General features: G+C 43.8%; 1 protein-coding gene across 3 annotated transcripts in view; it reads right to left on the bottom strand.

Annotated features, from left to right (window-relative positions):
• Positions 1-268: 268 nt before the first annotated feature.
• RAI1 (retinoic acid induced 1) overlaps positions 269-24,557 on the bottom strand; it is a 593,546-nt gene continuing 569,257 nt past the window's right edge. For all 3 annotated transcript variants that reach the window (XM_085628940.1, XM_085628939.1, XM_085628941.1), the window contains 3 exons: positions 22,875-22,968; positions 8,232-8,281; positions 269-6,757 (listed from right to left, as the gene is read on the bottom strand). In XM_085628940.1, the coding sequence (XP_085485066.1) occupies positions 6,743-6,757; positions 8,232-8,281; positions 22,875-22,968 (159 nt within the window). In that variant the 3' untranslated portion in view covers positions 269-6,742. The remainder of the gene's footprint in view (positions 6,758-8,231; positions 8,282-22,874; positions 22,969-24,557) is intronic.

Here is a 24,557-nt window from a genome sequence, read left to right as displayed (position 1 = left end):
TGCAGCACATTAAGGCCAGACATTTTGGCATTTCCAATGTGCGTTTGTAAGTGGTACAGTGCTTGTCCATAGTGTTGTCCATAACCAATTCAATGCACTACAGTGTTTCATTTCCATTCAGTAAAGCACATATAATCAATCAGCAATAGCTAAAAAAACATTTTACGTCATCGGCACTTCCTTACCTTTTTCTTACTGCCACACCCGCCTAACCGTCCCTCAAAAAATGTGACACACAGAGACAGCACAAAAGCTCACATAAACATCCTTCCAAAACAATTGTATCTTTATTGACGGTTGAATGCAATGACTCGTTTTTACTCTTAAGGAAAATAAACATCTTTTAGAAACAGCTTGTCACACACAATCTTCAGTGTGAAGCAAATGTACTAATAAGAACACTAGTCTTAAACATTTACAGTCTTCATATATATTATATATATGTATATGTATACATATATATATATACACACTATATAATGAGGCATTATATAATACACACGGTTTACCATTTTACAGTAATATGTACAGTATACCACTACATAGCCAGAGTTAGGCGTGGCGCCTGGGACAGACTGTAGTCCAAGGCAAGCTTCAGAGAGTGATAGAGGGAAACTGGCTGACAAACTTATGACAGCAAGATCCCAATTGAGACAGCGGATTCGAACAGGATGTATTCGAACAGGTCAACCATCTTCATCACCACCAAATGGGCTCCAGGAACCAGAAGGGAAGGAACAAACAAGGTATACACTTAGAAATAAAAAACACAGATATGATTCAGACATTGAGATTGTTTTTAAAGAAAATAAAAGCAGGAATTTAGTGAACTTTCCAGGGTATGAGTGTAATGGTATATTTTGTTTGAAGCCTTTGTGTAGGAAGAACCACATAAGCAATCCTTTACCTGTTGCACAAAAGCGGATTTATTATATAGGAAATGGATGTGTCATGTAGTATACCACCTTGGCTGAATGTGCGTCTGATTTTAATATATTTCTATAACTGCCTGTTGAAAGCATGTGTTACAGACAGCAGAAGGTCTTGCCAATGCCATTTATATATGGTTGTCCGGATTTATATAAAATTGCCTTGAGATTGTGTGTGTGTGTGTGAAAACAGTAAAGATAATCTCCAAAGAAGTTGAAACCTTCATCCCTATAGTTGGTGCATTTATTGAGGAAGATGATTCCACAAAAAGTGTAGGGCCAGATGTACGAACATTTCATTTTGCGAGTCTCTAATTGCGACTTGCAATAAGAGACTCGCAAAAAGAAATATACTGTGTCTCAGACACATTAGCGATTCAGAAATGGGTCACAAGGGACCTGCCTCATCAATATTCATGAGGCAGGTCGCAATTTGCAACCCATTGGGAATTGGCAATAAGACGGGGATTGTGGCCTAATCTGGCCCATTGTGTTTAGCACTCAGCTGACTATCCCAGAAACACTCACCTCTACAAGTACGCATCTGCAGCAGAAACTGTTTTGGAGTTATCAAGCGGGAAACTCTGGAGGAAATGGTTTACCCTCCTGCAAGCAAATCACTTCTATAAACTGTTCATTTGATCCACACTTGATGCTGTGATTAGACCCTGTCATAGTTTGAAAGCACTATGATCTTTATTGCGGAATAGTCTTGTGCCACCTGGTGCACTATTTGAACGAGACTGAGGCACTATTAATGGTCAAACTGAAGGCCCACTATGGAACTAGGGAGACTTTTCTTTACACTGCTTCCTCTAGCGACTCCAAATTGATATACAGAGAAGTGGGAAATAAGCTTTCACAAGCAGCCAATCCAGTGTCTAGAAGGGCTTTCCAAAGGCAAAAGAAAAATAATTTTAAATGGCCGAGGTCATTCAAAAAATGTTTCCTGAAGAATACAAAGAAACAAATCAACCAGTAGAATTGAATGCAAATCACCAGGCAGGGATCTTGAGCTAGCAAGGAAGAACTCTACAAACATCCATCAAAATGCCTCAACTACTCCGTGATGGCGGTGCATCAGGCGTCTGTCAGGCTTCCTCCAGAAGACCTGTTGCCCATTAATCTAAGAACAGAAACAGAAAGGAAACAAAGTTGTACCCCAATTTGAGGGTGGTGAGGTGCAAGATTTTGAAAGAACAGAGAAGCACTATTTTAAACTGGTGGTTCAATTAATCTCACCTACCTCTTCATCAAAATGCACAATGAGATGGACACAACCTCCTGCAAAAATGATGCAAGTGATGAAAGGCCAGTGCAGAAGCGAAGCGGACCCTAGATGGTCATCACTCAATCCACAATGTAGCTAGCTCTTCACCTACAAAGGCCCAGTTAGCTCATAGATGTCTGGTCGTAGAGTTAGAAGGAGGGCACAAAGCTCCTCAAAATGACAATTTATGGTGTAGTCTTTTGAATCCTATTAAGACCAGATTTAGCAATTGATCTAAAATATGTCTGTTGCTTTAAATACTGCTTCTAGCAAGTAGGTGCATGCACGGCCGCAGTTAAAAATTAGGGGATAATTTTAGAATTACGCCACATGACTGAATCGCATAAAAAGCAAATATTATGCAGAGCTGATTTTCAAATCTTTTCAGGTTTGTGAGTTTCTTGTCGTTGTGGACCCAGTCGCCTTGGTAAAACAAAGAAAAGATAGGAATCGGATGCAGAGACGCATGAACACAAGGCTGAATTTAGTTGCACACTGTCACACCGACTTTGGGGTATTTAACTCCAGGCACTGCAACTTTCATGTGCTGGGAAGTTTTGCGAGATTGGTTCTATAAATGGCTTTGCAGACATGGATTCTGCACATAGAAGCCTCAGAGATATGGGAATTATTGGTACAATGGCCCCTAGATTGTGTGTTGTGTACTCTGCATTTCCATATCTTCAACTACTAGTAACAATGTTTACACATGATATAAACAAACTATATCAGAAGTCGAGGAACATATGTGGGTCAGGGGTGGAAGCATGGTCTACCACTGGTGTTCAAGTCAATCAGCCAGTCTACGTCAGTGAAATAGCAATGACATGGTAATGGCATTACATACCCCACAAAACACTGGCACTGCCTGAAAGAGGGCCCTGTAGCCCTATTTACTGACTAAGAGACAACATGGTATCCCTAACATCCAGAGAAGAGACATCTGCATCACCTCAGCCCAGGAAGACTGAGCAACATCATGGCTGTCGGGTGGAGTTCGTATCACAACAGTCGTACTCAATTTGGGTCAGAGAATGAAAGGCAAAACGCTGGCAAATTACATGCTGTGTAGAAATCTTTATACCCTACCCTTACCTGAGAATGAATCAAAGGGTCATTGAGTGTCACGAGGAAAGAAAGGTTAAATGACGTGATGTAGACTTTATAGACGAATGTTGGATAACACTTTGAAGTAAACACCACACAACTGCAACAACCTTTACACAAAAGAAGTTAAGAAACACACAAGGAAATGTTGGTGTGCTGGGATTAACAGGTATGCTCAGCAAGACTTTTGCTACCCCAATTAGAATGAATCTTCAACGAGTGGGAAAAGATGCTAACCAGGGGTTTCCAGCACCAATGTTGTTTTACAGAGAGCCTTCAGAGCTCTGCAGACTGTGCAACAGGAATCTTCGATACTAGAGCACAAATAAGCTTCCATATTGGACGCAATGCTTTGGATCACATGATTGCTTGTGTAGTAGAGGACAAACCTACTGGAACCACTAGCAAGGAAGACGTCTACCCTTGTCAGTGCAGTGCGGTACTGATGAGTGTTCAGCAAAAAAAACTAGAAATATGCATACCCAGATACAACGATTGCTGACAGCCCATGCAAACCACCCTGAACTACAAATCTGTGATTGCATTCGGCCTCCAATTTACTCATAAGTGGTGATCAGAGTGTGTCCACCAAGAAGGATAAAGCACAGTGAATTGTGGGGTGGAGAAGGCAGAATGGAGGGCTGGAATGTGCGGTAAAATTGCAAAAACTAAATATAGAACTCAAATGCACAAAGTTTAATTTTTGCTAATTTTCATTTTATCTCTACAGCACAAAGGGTCAATGCCCTCTTCAGAGCCAATTTCTTAGTGATTAGGAATGGCCCTTCAGAAAACTGATGAAAGGAAATCAAAAGGGTGCCAATAGTGAACTTCTGAAATATTCCTTCTCCTTAAGTGCCCTCGTTTCAGGAAATGGTGAGAGAATCCCATTCCAATGTGCTTTAATGAAGAGTAAATTGCACACGCCAATGCATTCTGCCAGATAATTTCAGATATTTTCCATCCAACGGCCCAGAAAGGACTGCCAAAAATCACCCTATCATTATAGTTCAGGGTTCTCTCCCCTTTTCCTTTTGTTTATCCCTGTGCTCTTATTTTCACGAGGATGTCACAAAGTTGTGCCCCCATGAGGTCTCTCTCCTATCAACTTTTTCCAACATTTGCCTGTGCCCAGGGCAGGCTCCTTTTCTTCCCCTTAAACCCACTTCTCCCCTCTCCGCGCTCCTTTCGTAGGCCCCAACACGAAATCATGAAGATGACTGTTAAATTCTTTGTCGTTTTGAAATATAGTGCACCTAAGTTGTCATCATTGTATATTTCTTTTACATATATTAAGGGTTTTACAAAGAAGTGATATGTAGGTGAAGGCTGTTGGACTATTGGAAAGAGGCTGCTGGAACCGTCTCTATTCGGGGTGGGCAGAGGCAGATCGGCTTATGAGGAAATTAGGAATCTCGCCCAACAGTCTGAGGCCTTCTAATGTCTGGTGGGCTGTAAAGCACTCTTCCAAAACCACTGGAGTTTCAGAGCCAGTGCCCGTGCAAGGAAGATCTTGCTTTGCCTTTACGCCCGGTTGCCTTTCGGCCAAGCCTCCTCTGGATCATAAAAAGCAGAACCTATGAAAAAGCCCATGTCTCCATCTCTCACAATAAAATAAGCAGCCTATTGTAGCAGCTGAAGTGGTATCAATGTACATAAATACATCATAAAAGAGTAAAGGTGCTGAATGCAATGTACTGACCACACTGTAGTGAAACACTGACTCTAGCAAGGCAGAGGGAAACCAAGCTTTCTGTCGTCCCTTTCTGAGCCCATGGCAACAAGTAACCTTCTTCGTGCTCAAGGGGTAAAGAACACTGGGGTAAAATAAATTCTTGGATTCATGTCAATTTATGTAAACAATTCCGGGAGACCTTATTTGGACAAATAACCAGTTTAAGAATCAATGTGTGAAAGGTATACTATTTCTCTGTTATAGTCCGGTCAAAAGGTTATGAAACAGAACATCCGAACAAATAACACCCGTAAAATGTTATATTTTTCCATGCATCAAAGCAGAAACGTAGGATACATAAAGTTTTGAACTCGGAAACGCGAAAAAAAGGCAAATGAATATTTTTGGTTTTCTGCACCTAAGTTGATGGTTTCAAGTTTTCAGTGAAAAAAAGGTCAACCGGCGGTGCTCTTCCACCTCCAACCACTGGATGCTGATGTACACCTTTCCTTCCTCCTCTCACACCCTCAGTCCACATAGCACAACCCTTTCCGGAATGCTTCTGCAGACCAGTTTTTATTCCAACGTGCCTGTGTCACCAGAGTAATTCATATTACGACTGAGGTGTCATCACTTATAGAGCATCAGCAATTTCCCAAGCGAACAACTGCAAATGAAAACATTTTTCACTGGGGCTACTGCAAATATTTTGTAACTATGTTGTAGGAGGTTCAATCTGAGCTCTGATTGGTGCAGGAGAGGTGAATAGTGGAGACGTGTAAATCAAAACTCCAGAAACCTTGACTCTTTGAGGTCAGGGGTTGGGGTAGGAATGCAACACTCTTGCCACAAAAGAACATTTCCTAAGCACTGCTGAATTCTGGTGAGGGTGGTAAAGGAGGTGGGTGTGGGCAGGATGGGAAGCTTGCTGACCATGAAGAAGAGGCATCAGTTGTGGCTCTCGACAAGAAAACATTACCACTGTGTGGATTTAGCAAGTATTAACACAGTGTAGTGCGCACACTAGCTTGGTAGCCCTCCCCCTTCTGCCCCACCATACGAAGACTGTCAATGGGAGAGTCTCAATGGGTGACTTTGCCATCCACCTGGTTTCCCCATGATGTCTCAAAAACAAATGACAACCTGGGCCAGCAAGGCTTGAGATAGTGTTTGAAACCCAACAACGAGGCCGCAGGAAGATGTCCATGAGGAAAACTATGAAAAAATACAAATAATAATAATAAATTATACTGTTTTTGAGTTTCCGCTAGTTTGCCTTAATCTTTAGCAGTTTGAAAGTTCCCTTGGAACTGGGGGCCAACCCAGGGCAGGTTTTCGCCAGTCCTCACACCCTGGAAATGCAGACAGGCCTCGTGCAGAGTATTGCCGTCAGCGGGTGCTGTCCACACCCTCTGTCATGATTCCCTTTGGAACAGATGCTATAGTAGTGCCACCCAGGGTGATCAACCAAGTCTCCATCAGGCACAGAGTACTCCATGGCTGTGAAATGGTTGCTATCAGCATCTCCGCTAAGGTCCGAGAGGCCACAGTCTCTATGAAGCCCCCCTTGCAGAAGAGCTGAGAGCTCGTACATCAACCAGGAACAGACTTTAAATGGGACTCGTCCTCGAAGAGAAGGATCTCAGAAGAAAAGACGAAGCAATTAAAATCAGGTGCTTGTTGTCTCTCTTTCCTTCTCATGGGGTCCTGGTAACACCTTCGTGCAGTGCCAAAGACGGGTGACAGATTTCGGCATATGTTTTACAAGAACTGACGCTGGAATAAAAAAATAAAAATATCTATTATAGTCAATACTGTTAAACAAGAGAGCTTTTTCGCTTTTTTCTAGCTTGGTGAGTGCTAATTTAGCTTTGTGAAACAACAGCTCCATCAGAAGGTGAGCATGCAATGTCTTCAGTGAACTGAAAAAAATAAATGAGAAATTGTAGCATGTCTCTAATCTCCAAAAACCAACAAAAAATGAAAGCAATGTACAAGATAAAGCAAACAGAATACATAGTCCTCTTTAAAATGAATTTTAAAGGTCAAAAATTTGAATCACCAAAATATCAGAGTGACTGATACTGTATGTCATATAGTCAATATATCTTAGAATTTGTCTTAAACTGGACATCTGGTGAATTATGTCAAAATATGTCTCAAAACCAAGCAGATGTCATCAGGCAAAGCAACGTTGTAGAATGCTTACTGTTGGTGATTGCTAGTGATGAGTGGGTAAAGGGAGTTGTTTTTTTCTCTTCACTAGATGTCCCTTTAAGGTGACCCAGCAGTCACAAAAAGTGTGAGGTTGTAAGGTCAGTAGCTTTATCAGCAAGTGACTGCCCTATCCCCATTTACCTTTTATCAACAGGAAACATTTTCAAAAAGGTTCTCTCGTAACCATAGCCAGCCAGTGCTGACAGCAAGTCCCTAATGCTACTGATGGTCAAAGGTGTGGAGTGATATTGCTTATCGCAATACACAATGGCTCAAAATTCATTTTAATACATTGTGAATGGGGGTTAGGCCAGGTAATAAATGCTGTAGTGACTTTCTGCCAACACAATCCTTACATACGTCAAACAAATGCTATACTATGTTATTCATAATCTAAAAAGCATATAGAATGCCAGCAATGTGGTCTCAAAGCACTAACAGCTGATGGATGATAAAACTACAATTCTGAAGACGATGATGAGAGTGTGGGGAGCAGAGTTGGGGCTGCTACATCAGGCTAAAGGCACACAAGATTGTGATAGCCGTATGATGAGAATGTGAATCTATAACAGATTCACACTGAAAAATTCAGCAGCCTTCCTGACACTCCCTTGCAAGTAAAGTAGATAGTCAGAAGCTAGTACATCCACAGGCACTGCAAAGGCTGGATCAGGACTAGCTCCTTCAGTAACATCATACCTGGTGAGAGAATTAGTACAGTTAAGTTCGGGCCTGAGGTGTTTACTCATTTTCAACAAGAAGTGGATTTTTGCTGGAAAATACAGCATGACTGGAGGAAGTGGTTTATATAAATGAATAATGAGATCAGGGCCACCATCCTATTGTGCAACGTATATATTATTCAAGGACAGGCATATCCTTTGATGCAGTTTTTCCAGTATGCCGTCCTAATAGTATGAGCATGGACAGTGCAGCCTTAAAGTAAAAATCATTCTTTCGTAATATGTGATAGCAGGCATTTGGAATTGAGACTTTGATGGGAGACAAAAAGTAAAATGATAGTTTGCTGTACCTTATGTTTCAGACACCTCAAGGAAAAGTTGTCTTCATTTAATAAACAACCTGACAAGTAGAAAAAACAAGAGATGAAGGTTCTTCAACAGTATTGAGTATTGTAAAATGGCTACTCCACTGAAAGCCCTTAGCAATTGCATTGTTCTCACTCAAAAACAGAAAAGCTACTTACTGTAGTAATTCTGTGTCTCCCAGTTTGTTGGCTGTTTTGAGTTACTGACCTTTAGGGGCTCTGCATCGTACCATATTTGCATTGGAAGTAGTAAGTGTATCTTTACGGGTCTGATGTACGAAATTTCCATTTGCAAAAAAGTGGTCATCATATGTGCACCAACGTTTTTAAACGGGAATTGTTTTTTTGCATACCATAGGTCTGCTCACAAAACTTCGACTCGTAGCGGATCGCAATCTAACCTACCTCATCAATATTGATGATACCGGTCGCAAACTGCGACTCAGTATGATTAGATACCATCAAAGGGATGGTGGCCTGCTGAGGTCAGCAGACCACCATGCCTGTGTTCACATTTTAATAAAGTAAATTTGTTTCAAGTGCAGCCCATTATCCTTAAAGGAAACGAGACTGCATTTAAAAATTACCAATGCCTACTCCTCAACAATAGTTTTATGTACTTTCACAAACGGGATGGGTCCCTGGGGGACTTTTTGTGAATGTTTGACCACCTCAACTCAAGCGCGGTAACTTTTCAATGTTTTGTGACTTGATTATGGTAAAAAAAACATTGATACATCATATAACAAATTGCTTTGGAAGGGATGTCGTAAAAAAAGGCCCTTTCAAATAGCGATTTCTTATGGGTTTCAAAACCGTCTGATTCAGTAACCTGTTTCTGTAGGTTTAGTAAACAACAAATAACCATTTTGCATTCATAAGCACCGTGATTTTCCGAATTGCAAAATGGCTTTGTACATCAGGCTCGACATTTTGCGAAGAAGGTAGAGCAAATGTCCTACTTGTGTGGCCCTCCTACATCAACTTTAAACCTCAACTACAGATCCAAAAGCTTAGCATGATGGTTACAATGAACATTTAAAAGACACACCATTGATAGATGGAATGCAGAACAAATCAAAACATTCACCCCCAGTCAAGAGATCTGGGTTAAATCCATCATGCTTTTGCTCACCATGCCACCCCAGTTTAGACCTGGCCATATGCAAATCAGTCTTGACCCTGTGCCTCATGGGAACAGTCCAGCCCGAACTGCCAAGCCAGGTCCTCCATGGACCGGAAACAAGCATCCTAGGACCAGTTTCGGGGTTTCACCCCTTTTCAGCCAGGATAGCTGGCGAAGTGAGCTAAAGAATGATGATGGATTCAACCCAGATCTGTTACTGGGGGTGAGTATCTGAAAAGTTTCAGTGCTCCGTCCATCATCTCCTTGTGTTTGCTTTGTTCACCCTAAGTTGCCAGGGTATGCCCAGACGTGGGTCCCTTGCTCACTCTGCCACTGGATTCAAGCTAGCCTGGCTGATGAAGGGTGTTACCCAGAAACCGGTCCCAGGATGCTCGTTTCTGGTTCAGGGAAGACCTGGCTTGGCAGTTCGGGCTGGACTGTTCCCATGAGGCACAGGGTCAAGACTGATTTTCATATAGCTGGGTCTGAACTGAGGTGGCGAAGTGAGCTAAAGAATGATGATGGATTCAACCCAGATCTGTGACTGGGGGTGAGTGTCTGAAAAGTTTCATGATGGTGCTCCATCCATCATCAGCCTGGCCCCTTGCTCTCTTTGCCACTGGATTCCTCAGCCTGGCTGATGAAGTGAGCTAAAGAACGATGATGGATTCAACCCAGATCTGTGACTGGGGGTGAGTGTCTGAAAAGTTTCAGTGCTCCGTCCATCATCTTCTTGTGTTTGCTACAATGAACATATCCCAGGATGAAAAGGAGATGGCGGTGAACCAATAGTGAAGAATCTACCATGTTAGCAATGTTGAATATGCTACTTACCAGTATGCATCTGTTCTTGGCATGTAGGGCTGCTGACATTCATATCTGTGCATAGATCGCCGCCTAGTGTTGGGTCCGGATGATTGCACATTGTTGTCCTGGAAGAGTCTTCGAAGTATCACGAGATAGGTGGCTCCTCCCCTGGACTACAGTGCGCATGGGCATCCTCTCCATCCTCAGATTGTTTTTCGCCATTGTGGCAGTGATGGAGTAGATACAGTAAGTGATGACCATGCTATACAGTAATTCTGAGTGCTGCAGCCGCTACAGGCGCCGGGGAGGAGGGTGGGCGATATGAATGTCAGCAGCCCTACATGCCAAGAACAGATGCATACTGGTAAGTAGCATATTCAGTTCGTGGCATGTGGGCTGCTGAATTCATATCTGTGCATAGATTATATAGCAGTCCCTCCATTAGCGGCGGCTGCCCGTGCCAGCTGCAGCAGTCTGAAAAAGGGTCTTGAGAACAGCCTGTCCTACAGCTGCCTGCTGTTTGGAATGTACATCTACACAGTAGTGTTTTGTAAATGTATGTATAGTGGACCATGTGGCTGCTCTACATATTTCCTCTAAAGGAATATTCCTTAGGAAAGCCATGGACGCCCCTAACTTTCGTGTTGAGTGGGCTCTTGGAGGAATCGTTAACGTGTGTTTAGCTTTTTTATAGCAAATTTGAATACATTTCACGATCCATCTGGCTATTCCTGCTTTGGAAATGGCGTTGCCCTTGTGTTGTGGAGAAAAGGCAACGAACAGTTGTTTTGTTTTCCTAAAATCCTTTGTTCTGTCTATATAGTACATGAGGGCCCTCTTTACATCTAGTGTATGGAGCATTCTCTCTGCGACATTTTCTGGATTTGGAAAGAAAACAGGCAGTTCAATAGTCTGATTCATGTGGAACTGCGATATCACTTTAGGCATGAATGTGGGGTTGGTACGTAGTACAACTCTGTTTGCGTGAACCTGTATGAATGGCTCTTGAATGGTTAGTGCCTGGAGTTCACTAACTCTTCTCAATGAAGTGATTGCCACTAAGAAGGCTACTTTCCAGGTGAGGAATTGAATCTCACATGAATGTAGAGGTTCAAAAGGTAGACCCATCAATCTGGTGAGGACCACATTCAGGTTCCACACCGGTGCCGGTGGGTGAGTTGGAGGAATCACTCTTTTGAGTCCCTCCAAGAAGGCTTTGATGGCAGGCACTTTGAATAAAGAGAGGTGCTGCCTGTTCTGAAGATAGGCCGCTATTGCGGTTAGATGTATACGGATGGAGTTGTATGCCAGATTACATCGGTATAAGTGTAACAGGTAACAGATGATGTTCTGAATGGATGCATCCAGCGGATTAATGTCATTGTTTTTACAGTAAATGACAAATCTTTTCCTTTTAGCCGCATAGCAAGCTCTGGTTGTGGGTCTCCTGGCCTCCTTGATGATATTCATACATTCTGGAGGCAGGTTCAGGTAGCCAAACTCTAAGACTTCAGGAGCCAGATTGCCAGGTTCAGCTGTTGCGGATCTGGGTGCTGAATTTCGCCATGGTTCTGGGTTAAAAGTTTGGGTGTTAGCCGCAGTCTTTGAGGCGGCACCACGGACAGTTCTAGTAACGTGGTGTACCATGGCTGGCGTGCCCACATTGGAGCAACCAGGATGAGTGTCACTGAGTGTTGCCGTAGTTTGCGTGCCACTAGCGGTATTAATGGCGCTGGATGAAAAGCGTACGCAAATCTGCCTGACCAGTTCATCCATATCGCATTGCCCTGCGATTGTGGATGCGGAAACCTGGCGGCAAAGCTTTGGCATTGTGCGTTTTCCCTTGTGGCGAATAGGTCTATCTCTGGATGACCCCACTGCTGGAAGTACGGTTGGAGTACTGATGGATGTAGCTCCCACTCGTGCATTTGGTGGCTGTGTCTGCTGAGCAGATCCGCCATCTGGTTGTCTTTGCCCGGGAGGTGTTCCGCCATGAGGAACATGTTCCTCTGAATGGCCCACTTCCTCATGCTCTGAGCCAGATGAGACAACTGTGGAGAGTGTGTTCCTCCCTGCTTCTGTATGTAGTACATGGCAGTCATGTTGTCCGTCCGGATCAACACGACTTTGTTGCACAAGTGTACTTTGAATGCCTTCATTGCCAGGAAGATTGCCATCAGTTCCAGAAGGTTGATGTGCATCTTCTTTTGCTGTGTTGTCCATAATCCCTGCACTGTGTAATTGAGTACATGAGCTCCCCATCCCTGGAGAGACGCGTCCGCTGTCAGTATTTGTGGAACAGGCTCTTGGAACGGTCGGCCCTTGCAAAGGTTTTGTGGATTCCACCAATGCAGAGTTGTATGCCCGACCGCTCACCAACACTGGGTCTTTTAACTGTCCTTGAGTCTGATTCCATTGACGTGCCAAGCACTCCTGAAGCGGGCGAATATGTAGTCTCGTGTGCGGGACTATGAAGATGCAGGAGGCCATCATGCCTATCAACTGCATGAACACTCGCGCTGGAAGGGAGTGTTGTGGTCTGAACTTTTTTATCAGCAGTTGCATGCTGTTGATTCTCGCTAAATTTGGCTGAGCTTTGGCAGCCAGTGTCTATAGTTGCGCCCAGGTACTGCCGTACGTGGGCGGGTTGGAGATGCGACTTCGGATGATTCAGTGAGAATCCCAGACTGTGAAGAAGGTGAATGGTGTGGGATATGTGGCTGGCGCACTGCTGGGCTGACTTTGCTTGAACAAGCCAGTCGTCCAAGTAAGGGAAGACATGAATGTGCTGTCTCCTTAAGTGTGCAGCCACTGACGCTAGGCACTTGGTAAAGACTCTGGGCGCCGTTGTTACTCCGAAAGGGAGTACTTTGAACTGATAATGCTGATCCTGAAGAGTGATCCTGAGATATTTTTTGTGTGATGGGTGTATGGGTATGTGGAAATACGCATCCTTCAAATCTAGTGTTGCTAGGAAGTCTCCCTGACTGAGTAACGGCAGAACCTGCTGGAGGGTGAACATATGAAAATGCTCTGACAGAATGTATTGGTTGAGAGGTCGGAGGTCTAGTATAGGTCGGAGAGACCCGTCCTTTTTTGGTATTAAGAAGTACAGGGAGTACACCCCTGACCCCCGCTGTTCCATAGGCACGAGCTCTATGGATCCTTTTTGCAGCATACTTAGTACTTCTTGCCGCAATAATGTCAAGTGCTCTGCGGACATAGGACGGTGTCTTGGTGGTATGTTGGGTGGATTGGATGTTAATTCCAGACAATAACCGTACTGGACAATTTCTCTGACCCACCTGTCTGTGGTGATGGATCTCCAGACTGGCATGAACTGTTGGAGTCTCCACCCGACCGGTGTTATGTGGGCGGGGGGCAGCGACAAGACGTCACTGTTTGTTATTGGCGGAGGACCTGGTGTTGTTGTGTCCTCGTCCTTTGGTGCTGGATCCACGATATCCACCCCTATTGTTTTTATTATAGGTACTCTGTGTACCTCCTTTACTGTACTGCAGCTGGGACCCCTGACATCTAGCTGCTCCTCTATTCCCGGGGCGACGAAAGGAGCCACTCCGAAACTGCTGCGACTGTAGAGCCCCCATAGATTTCGCAGTTTCAGTGTCCTTTTTAATCTTTTCCAGAGTAGTGTTAACCTCGGGGCCAAATAAAAAGTCTGGGTTGACTGGTTGATTCAAGATATTATTTTGAATCTCAGGTTTGAAGCCTGAAATTCTCAACCATGCGTGCCTCCTCAACATCACACTAGTGTTGATCGCCCTTGCTGCAGTGTCAGCTGCATCTAGTGCGCATTTGATGGACGCATTTGTGATGAGTTGTCCCTCTCTGATGAGGAGCTCCGCTCCATCTCTGTATTCATCTGGTAGGTGTTCTAGCAGTGTTTCTAGTGTATCATAATGTGACCTGTCGTATCGGGCCAGGAGTGCCTGAGTGTTGGCAATGCGCCAGATGTTTGCTGCTTGTGCTGCTATCCTTTTGCCTGATGTTTCTAGCACTTTGGACTCCTCGTCTGGAGGCGGAGCATCACCTGTAGTCTGCGAGTTAGCCCTCTTGCGAGCATTAGAAACTACCATGGAGTCCAACGGCAATTGACCCCTAATGTACATTGGGTCTCCGGGTGCTTGATTGTATTTCTTCTCTATTCTCGGGTTCAATACCCATGCCCTGGTTGTTTCCTTAAAGATGTCCTTAGCATGTTTAAGAACTCCTTTTAACATTGGTAGAGTCTTGACCGTTCTTTCTGACGTGGAGAACGTGTCCACCAAGAAATCCTCCTCCACAGAGTCAGAATGGAGTTCCACTCCGTGATTGGCAGCTGCCCTTTCAATGAGGGCGTTAAAAGCAGCAGTATCCTCAGTGGGAGATGGTTTGATATTATAAAGATGAGTGTCAGGAGCATCTTGTGGGTCACCTTGGTCCGTAGGATCTCCCCATGCCTGATCTTGGTCTTGCTGTTGGTCATCAGGGTCATTATCCACAGGATAAGTGGTATCATCCCCCATATAGCCCTCTCCTGCATCCGCCTCCGAGTGTGTAGGAGAAAAGGATGTTGTTTCCTGATGATAGGTTTGGAATGTTTCTACAAGCACTGGCATCGAACCGGATGCCAGTTTCCTTTTTAGTGGAATCTTGTATGAGTCCAAAGCCTTCTCTGGAACAATTCTCCGCTTGCGGAACAACAACCTACCAGTGTCGGCGTCGATAAACTGGTCCTGCGAGTCCTCGACGTCGGGTCTTTCCGTGGACACTGGTCGTGGTTGTTCGACACTCCTCCTAAGTTTGAACATTTTCGGTGTCCCTGGCGGCGGCAATCCAAACTTGATCGGTGCCGGCGCTGAGTGAGCTTTGGCGACCTTGTGTGTTTCGGGACCAGTTGGTTCGAGGGTTGCCCGTTCCCTGATGCGCTTCAGGGACTCCGACACCTGTTGCAACGTGAATGCAGACGGTGCTTTGGAACCGACAGGCTCTTTGGAGACAGGCCTCGACGCGGTCTCCGGTTTCTTCCCGGCCTTCGGGTTTTCTATCCGAAGTTTGGGATCGACGCCCTGTTGATCCGATAGTTTGGCAGGCGCCGCACTCTTCGGTGTTGACGTAGTCGGATCGACCACCGTGACCTTGGTGGTTGGTGCCCCAACCTTCGGTGCCATAGGCCGTTGCGTCTTCTCGGGACCGAGGGCCTTTTTCTGTGTCTCGGTGCCGAAGCCCTTCTTTGGTTTCTCGGTACCGAAGTCCTTCTTTCTTTGGTCGGCTCCGATGTCCTTTTTCTGTGTCGGCGGATTGGAGGGCTTCGATGCCTTCGATCCGACCTGAACCAGTTGCACTTTCGGTTTCGATTTGACCGGTGCTGGGTTTGGTTTCGCTTTCACTGAAGCGAATCCAGTCTTTTTAGATATTGTCGGCTCTTTTGAAATGTTTGAAGCCAGGCCTTCAGGCGGGGCTGTGGAACGATCCGACCGATCTCGGGTAAGGCCCACAGGCGATCCCTCGACCTGAGCCTTATCTCCTTCGGCCTCCGCATCGACGGATTGGCCTAGCTCCTCGCCTGAGCTATCTTCCTCGGCCCCAAGGGCCTCATCGTCGTCTCCTACCTCGTCGACGACGTCTTCGTCCTCGAAGATCACCTCATCATCGTCGTCCGACTGTGATTCATGCTCCGAAGCATGGCTCGAGTCTATCCACATCCGAACCCAATGGCGGAAAAAAACAATCTGAGGATGGAGAGGATGCCCATGCGCACTGTAGTCCAGGGGAGGAACCACCTATCTCGTGATACTTCGAAGACTCTTCCAGGACAACAATGTGCAATCATCCGGACCCAACACTAGGCGGCGATCTATGCACAGATATGAATTCAGCAGCCCACATGCCTCGAACCTTCAAAATTGAGGAACAGAATACAAAGCATATACTCTGAGGGGTTGCGACAGAAAAAGCAAATGGCAAGCTGTGAGTGAAAAGTTAGCTAACAACATCATGCCATTGACTCCATAACTGCTTTCATAGCAGCAATACTTATAACATAGTTGTGGGTGAGTCAATTTCACTACCCTGCAGAATTCCTCGATGGACAAGTCAGTTAGCTTCTGTAACTTTTCAGAAGAACCTCTGTGTGCCAGTAATTGGTGCTGTGTGGTTCCACAGGGACACCCTTCTCTTCCAGAAATGAAATGCGGAGCATACATAAGCGCCACTCCAACACACTGACGACAGTTCCTTTCTCCCAGCGCCACTACATGCTGATCCGGAGCTACCTCTCATCTCTTTGAGACCATTTTTACCTAAAAGATTTTACATTGTGGAAGGAAAATGTCATCTCCCAAAACAATAGGTTTTAATCCCCATAAGGACTGTTGCAACGAAATGTCTGAAGGATCCTCATCAGGTTTGTCTGTGGTGCCTGTAATCGAGTCACAAAAATAAGGCCCATAGTGACTGCATGCAGATGAACCTAAAGGTCATAAGGGACTGCGAGGAGAAACACTACTTAGTCGAGCATCACAAGACTTCTTTTCACAGCCAGTCCAAGTGTATCTCTTCTTGAAAGGAGCACAAGTAAGCAAGAGATCGACAACTGCTTCGAAGGAATGAGCAAGGTCTCCCTCTAAAAAATTTTTACAGTGGGAAATGAAATAAATTATCCATTGAGGGATAGTAAAGATGGAGCTTGTCGTGCTGAAATAAATCTACCTAAGGTAATCATGAGGGAAAGACTGAACTATTCAATGCACTGAATCTGAACACCAACAAAGTTTGCTTCTACAGCACCAGACTCTGGCCGAGCCAACTATTTGCTTCTCAGGACCCGACTTCTGTGGGTCAGAAGTGTCATGATTCCAGCTTTCAAGAGCATTTAAAGAGAGCCAGCACATGGTCGCATGACGAAGACAGGGAGCCTGGCAATCCTGTCTGCTGCCGGACATGTCAATGCTGACTCTGGCACACCTGTGTGTCACTGGATAAGGTACTCCAGCCGGGAGCCTAAGGACATCCCTACATCGGCTTATTAAACTGAGCCCTGAAGAGCAATTTCATTACTCCACCTTGTCCAAAGTGGTGAGCTTGTGATTCTAGAATGTCCCTTAACATCCTTGGGATGGGAGTGGAGAGCAAATTTAGTTCCATGCCATACTGTGTTCCTCTAAGTGCTAGATGTGGTGGGAAACATCCAACAAACATCTTCGATTAGCTCCACACCAGTTACCAGACTTAGAATTTATTACAGAATCATGGCATAACAACTCTTTGTCCTCCTCCTCGCTCATTATGGATGCAATTCCAGCTGGTAAAGATATTTTAAGTTGCCATCTGTTGGCAGAGGAGATGACTTACTGATTCCCTATAAAGAACATTTTAAAACTAAAGGTACTGGTCATTAAAAAATAGTGAGTTGTTTATCGCAACCAAGTAACGCCTCCTCCTCCTATAAAATCTGTTCTCTCTTGCAGCTCTACCACCCTCTGGCTCACTTACAGCATGCATTTATGCCTTTAATCTTTTAATGGCTGCTGTAACTGTACAAATAGATACGATGACGATTCTAGGAAATCTGTCTGTGCAGAACTCCGAGATTTACTTGTGTAAAAAAAAAAAACATGACCTGCTTTTATAGTCTAAACTTCATCAGTGAATTGTTATGCCCACACAAATTAAGGGGCACACTCTCGCCCAGTCTTTTGTCACAATAACGTTTGCCAACTCAATTCCCTTGGATCTGCTTCTGTTCAGTTCTTTCCTTCTTATCAGCTCAAAATACCCATGTGTGGGGTTTCACAGGGGCACGGAAAGTAATGAAATTATAAGTTACTGTTGCGGCACCTGAGTATGTTATTGTTGGAGGCATTGTATTAATCTCAGTGTGAAATGAAATAACACAATCTACAAATCATGACAATATGAAATAAAGGAGTGTTTTTGCATATGCATTAATGGATCAAACACATTATTTGTCAAACGACATTTGTAATTTACATGGTTACACCTGCGGACAGGACGTCATCATAGTACAGCGAACCATGCGGCAACCTCAGAACTAGGATGCGTTTATTCTGAAAAATTGCCCCAAGGCTGAAGGTAGCATACCTGGCTGCACGCTTTTCAAGTATAGACATGTGAAGATCCAAAGTGTATTAAAAGTGTGGAATCATGCATCGCTGGATTACAATTTTAAGTTGTTTCAGCACCCCAGTTAGTTTGAACGACATCTACTGCTCTGACCCTTTATCACCACTTTGCCAATGAACCTCGAACACCATAGACACAACTGCCCCTCTCAAAGACAATACTAAATCATCTCTATTTTACCCTTCCGGTAGTCACGACCAATCAGAGGAACCGAGTGATCACTAGATTACTCAAAGGCATGATTTGTGCTGAAAGTTTTTCAGTAAACCACACCAAATATAGAAATCACCCTCTCACAATTATACTACCCATTCTTCATTCCTTTTCTCTAGAAATGGTATTGACCAACTTCCTGTCCTGAGGAGATCCCGGAACCATGTGGGGTAGAAACGAGCCAACAACACTTCCTAGAGAGTTTCAGGGTTTTCAATTCCACTGCTGAATTTAGGATTTAACAGGAAAACATTTTCAAGCTATTTCTCCCCAACTCTACACTCTAACATTACTGGGCTGGTGTTTTATTAAAAAACAAACAAACAGATTTTAGAGTCTTTTCACAACTATTTGCACTTTCTTTTCACTGATGATGGTTTTCACTTTTTGGTGTTTATTGTTATGGCTTCCATCTTGAATGGCCTGTATTTCGTTATAGAAGGAGAGCATACTGGTGTATCCTTCTAATGGTACCCGCATACATCCAATGTACAGACGGGTGCCACTATGAAGGAGAAGAAGTTAAAGTCCTGAGGGTCCTGCAGCCTAGGCTAATACTTCGCTTCATGTAAGAAACTTTATAAGGACAGCATGCAATTGACTCTAAAGCTGCCCTCAAGTAGGTAATGCTTAAAAAATACAAGTGGATGAGTCAAGGTGACTAGCCAACAGATCGCTTTGATTTGTCATATCTGTGGAAAGCCACAGATATTGGTGTTTTTCTAGTTAAATGAGCACACAATCTCTGAAGGACATCACAGAATCAAGAGCTTCAAAGCAAAGACACATAGAAAGTGAGAAGCTTGCTGGCCAAAGAATTCAATCGTAGGTAACTATACGCAGTTCGGAGCTATTGTTGCATCTGAACTGTAAGTAATTTATTTTGCCATAATGGACTGGGGCATTGATGCTGTGAAAATCATAGCTTAACAATAAAATGAATGAAGAGAGGTCCAGATGATCACAACAGGCCACCATGTTTCTAAAGAAAGGGTTACTGCACGGTCTAAACAGAGAAGGGACGTGCGGTTCAACTATTCATATGGCGGAGTTAATGGTTACTAAAAACATATCAAGAACCTTGAAACACCCTCTGCCCTTCACCGTTCTTCCTAATTGTGGTCTTTGTTTTTCACTCACGTCTTTCTCCTGCTGGCACATAATTTGCTGACGAAACCCAAATTATGCTTAACCTTTCTACTCATGGTCTTTAGGACAGAAAAGATAAGAAACTGCCAAATCAACATTTGAACACAAATGAACATATTTAAGGTAAACCATAAAAAAAACAAAGGTTTTGATAGTGGGTCATCAAACCAAATTCTGACTTCAAAACTTGAAGTTAAGAGATGTTTGTAAATTTTAATGCCCAACACTTGCTTGAAACAATTACATTTTAGTTTTACGTTTAGGTCTCTAGAAATTCCCAGATGGTCTGTAATGTTAAGGCAGAGTTTTCTCCTATTTTATGCAGGGAAGTTGCATCCTTACCTACCCTACTCACAAAGGCTCAGCACAGTGATTGCACTGGTAGTATTCCAAACTGACTAGAACAGCTTGTGTCTGGGAGACTCCCCTTGAACCAGATCGAACACCAGCAGGTACAATGAAGCAGCACGGAGAAACCAGTATACATTGTAGTATGCAATAAGTGGAACTTCAAATTGTCTGCATGATGGACAAAGCCTTTTACAAACGGGGCCTTGCATTACGGTAGAGGAGACATATCCATAACCTACTGATCGTAATCGCCACTTTCGTCTAAAGTTTCCAGAGATCGGGTAAAATGTATAGATGAAGCTCGTTTGTGGCTCTGGGTCTATGACTATAGAAGGAACTACCTAATCAGCTCTTGTGTTCATCTCCTACAACCCCAATCAGGAAACAAAGAAGTGTACTTTGTATACATTAATCTATGTGGCACCAATAGATATCCTACTTTTCAGATCTCAGATTTTTTTCCTCTTGTGCAAAGATAGAGATAAAGAGCAAAATTTAAATCATTTTTTAAATGCTCTGTAAATATAAAGGAAATTGAAATTGGGAGCTAAAAATTAAGTTGGTATACTTCGCTGGACTTGGAGCGGCACAAGTACAGCAAACAGAATTTAGAATGGCCGACTGGTGGTCTCAACTGAATCACTGGTATATGCCAGGCAAATGAGAACATGCTTTAGAAGTAAAAGAGAAAAAGTGATATGCTACAGTCTAGCATATCTTTAAGGAACAAAATCAAAAGTTTGAAGAGATCTAACCTTTCCATTAAGTTTAAATTATTGTTTTTTGTATTTTTTTGCTTATGAACGAAATTATTTTTTTCATAATCTGTGTATAAGATGTATATTTGTTTTTGTATTTGTGTTTATTGTTTTGAGGTTCAAATCATTAAAATTGCATAGGCTGGGGTTCCCGGCTTCCAATAGTGATTCAGTGTGGGTCCACAGAAGTCAAATGGTTAAGAATAATGTTCTACTGTACGAGGGGTATATAATCACTCTACAAACGGTAGGGTAGAATTCTGACAGAGGCTGCTTTCTAAGTCACAAACGCCTGAACAATTTCTGAGCTGTAACCCTATACAAGAGTCCTGTATGCTGTACGACATCAAAACAGTCAACCATAAGCAGGCCAGAAGAATAAACCCGGCTCAGCATGGTCCATATCTGCTTTACAAAAAGGATATCGCCTTTTCTGTACGTTTCTCATTTTTATAGTGATGGGGGTATAGGTTCACAACACTCCTTTGGGGCTCAATCAGCCGTTAAGGTATTAATGCATGTCAGCCCCCACACTAGCACATCCAGAGAATCCTGACGGATTAATTTCACAATTTTAAATCACCCAGGAACAGCCAAAACCTGATCTGCCAACAACTCGCCTTCTGTGCATAATGCATTGGAGAGGAATGCTATTTACTCTAGCATTTGTGCTATTTACAGAAGCATGCTTTGATAAAGGCAAATACCACAAGCAGCCCATGCGATCGCCCCCCACGTTTTAGACGCGATACTGGAGATAAGCGCCTTCAGCCTGTGCCCTACCTAAAATTAAAAGCATCCAATGGATGACCCTTCTATATGTGACCCCTGGCCTCAGAGATGGCACAATCAGTGCCAAGAACACAAGGATGTCTTGCATTATCAGAGTCAGGCTCAAACCTTATTTTCTGATCATTTTTATTACATAAATACTGAATAATAGTTATTAGTGTCGTCAAAAGTGGAGTAGCAAGATCTGTACCTTCACTGGCATCTGAGGCAAGAAAAATAAAATGGATTTAAGTGTATATTGTGTGCATGCATGTGGGTGAGAGTGAGTTTGTGCGAGAGTGACTGTACATGTGTGCATGTGAGATCGTGGGTGTGTAAGTGTCAGAATAAGTGAGTAAGCATAAGTCAGTCAGAGAGACTGCGATTGAGCGATTCAGAGTGGGAGTGAGTGCAAGACACTAGGTGAAAATGAATGACTGCAACAGAGTGCTAATAAGAGAATGAGATTGAGTAAGTTAATGTAGCTGAGCCTGTGTTGTTATGCCTGCAAATCCGCTGGTGGACCCGTCATTCTTCTTGGCATACAGAAGCACCCTTGGCAAAATGGTGGCACTGGCATATTGGAGACAATACTTGCATATGGGATACCCTCAGCAAAATGCTAGTGCTGGCACACTGTAGGTACATTTTGGCACAGGCACCCATGAAAAAATGCTAGCGCTGGCCTCGTGGAGGAAATCCTTGGCATAGATAGCACGTGTGGCAAATTGCTGGTGATGGCACATCGGCGGAAATTCTTGACAAAGGGAAAACAACTGTGGCAATGTCATGGGGCCATCCACGACAAAATGTAGTCCGCAACATATTAGACATAACCTTTGACATAAGGGACATCCACAGCACAAGAGAAGCAGTATTAGGAAAATTGTATGTAATGTTTGGGCAAAAGGGTCTGCCATAGCAAAATGCTGGTCCTAGCACTGGAGGTCATTTTTGACATAAGGAGGCACCCATAGGGAATTTTAAAAACATAACTGGGTGAACTCATGGAGACTGTCAGGTTTGGTTAGCTAGGCACACCATGAAAGGATTTGAATATTAAGTTAGTGTTTTTTCAGAGCCTAGAAGATTAAACAATATTAATTGTGCAATTATTTTGTAACTTCAGCAATGTTAATTATTGTTAAGTCAACAGGATTAGAGTCGTGTGGCATCACTTCTTGGGGCGAATCTGGGTCAAAGGTCATAGGATGTCACTTTCTGTGAAATCATTAAGGTAAAAGAGTATAGGCTGTCACCTCCGCTCCCCCTGGGATTTTGGTGAATCGACGTCCATGCGCTCCTTACCTGCGTCAATGGCACATGTGAAGTGATATGTCTGCGCACAGCTTTTGTGACAACAGCTGATAGAGGCTCCTGCTTGTTGGCACCCGGGACATACCTTGAAATGTAACAAAAGAGAAATAAAAACAAAAAAAAAGAGTTAGGATGTGCATTCGGAGGATGGCCCTCTTAAGTGTTAAACTGAGTTTTGGAAAATATTAGGCTGGAGAGGTTAAGCAGTCTTTAGCACCTCACTGGCAAGCAGGGCAGCACAAAGCGTGAGCAGGTGGTTGTCAGGAAAAGGCCGACCTTGGGTTTATTTTGTCGTCGTTTCACTTATGTGCCTATTTGGAAGTAAACACTTTCTTGACAGGGTGATTCAGCAGTTCTCACCTTCTCTGTGGATCCCGCAGAGCAGTCGTGCATGTCAGTGCAGTTTTATTTACCCAGGAAATTACCCTAACTATGGGGGTGGGCTATGAAAGGGCCACAGATAAGGTCAAGAGTTTTTTTGTGCTGTTAAAGCCCTTTCACATAGCAGACACTGGGGTCCCTTCTAGTCTCCATTCAATTACTTATTGCCTTCAGGTTAATTTGCAGATGAACAACAACAGTTTGACACAACAATAAGCAATAAACTTTGTAACAGCCTGGACTGAGAGTACCAGGAGGGTTTAGCTTTACTTAAACATTTTAATTAGAAGGGGTTTATCTCAGGTGAATCTGGGATCACACAGGGGTGGCAAGACCCTTCTTGACTCCCACAGGCAAAAACACTCTGGATTCACAATCCTCAAGTCACATATAGCTCTACTGGCATTGTAGAGCATGGCCTTGACTTACCTGGTCCTCCTTCACTACTGCCTGACACCTCACCATTTTTAGGTCTCGCGCCTAGCGATGCAGTGTGTAGCAATGCTCGCACAGCGAGAGTCCTTTTGTGGAGGGTTCCAAAACGGAGCCTGGAATCGCACACGCTTGTGCGATTCCTTTTGGTCCACGGTATTGGCGTTTGCGGTCGTCTTTTTTAGAAAGACAGCACGCAATAGGCCAAAGGCGGTAGCGTTGCACCGCCCATGGCCTATTGGTGTCTGTTACCCGCACGCCAACATCTGTTTTCAATTATCGTGCCCAGACACGGGTGCAATAATTGAAAACAGATCGCTTGCTGTGGCGCGCGCACGCACCACTCGCAGGGATTGTTCTGGACTTGATCAGTGGGCACTCTGCTTGTTTTTTTTACTGCGGAGGTTTGTCTTTCGTAAGCAACAGGAACAGACTTAACAGTGCAATAGGACAGTAGGCCAAATTAGACACTGCAGAAACCTCTTGTTAATTCCAATGCTTGAAGTTTTATATTCCCAATTGTAAATGAAGGACTGCAAGTACATGAATGGAACACAGTGTGAAAGGTAGACTGAGGATGGGTGGTCATCAGTCCGCAGACACTGAACAATTGAGATTTATACAGTCCATTATAGAAGAACGTGCATCTCTGTTTCTGCCCCCCTAGAAGGTAAACTCGGCATACCATCTAGCATGACTGTGGGCAAGCTTACAAAGCCTCCTTAAAGTAATATTTAAGAACACAGGTATGCATGGTTAGTAACCTCTTCCAGAGGTTAACCAAGTTTTGAAAATTAAAAATCGTGACTTCCCGCCAGCAGAGGTTGGGCTACAGTTTTGCATCGACTAAGGGGCACTCAG

Source organism: Triturus cristatus, chromosome 10 (assembly GCF_964204655.1).
Source record: "Triturus cristatus chromosome 10, aTriCri1.1, whole genome shotgun sequence".
NCBI classification, from domain to species: Eukaryota; Metazoa; Chordata; class Amphibia; order Caudata; family Salamandridae; genus Triturus; species Triturus cristatus.
The sequence above is the reverse complement of the archived record's forward strand: the minus strand, read 5'-3'. Positions and strand labels throughout refer to the sequence as shown.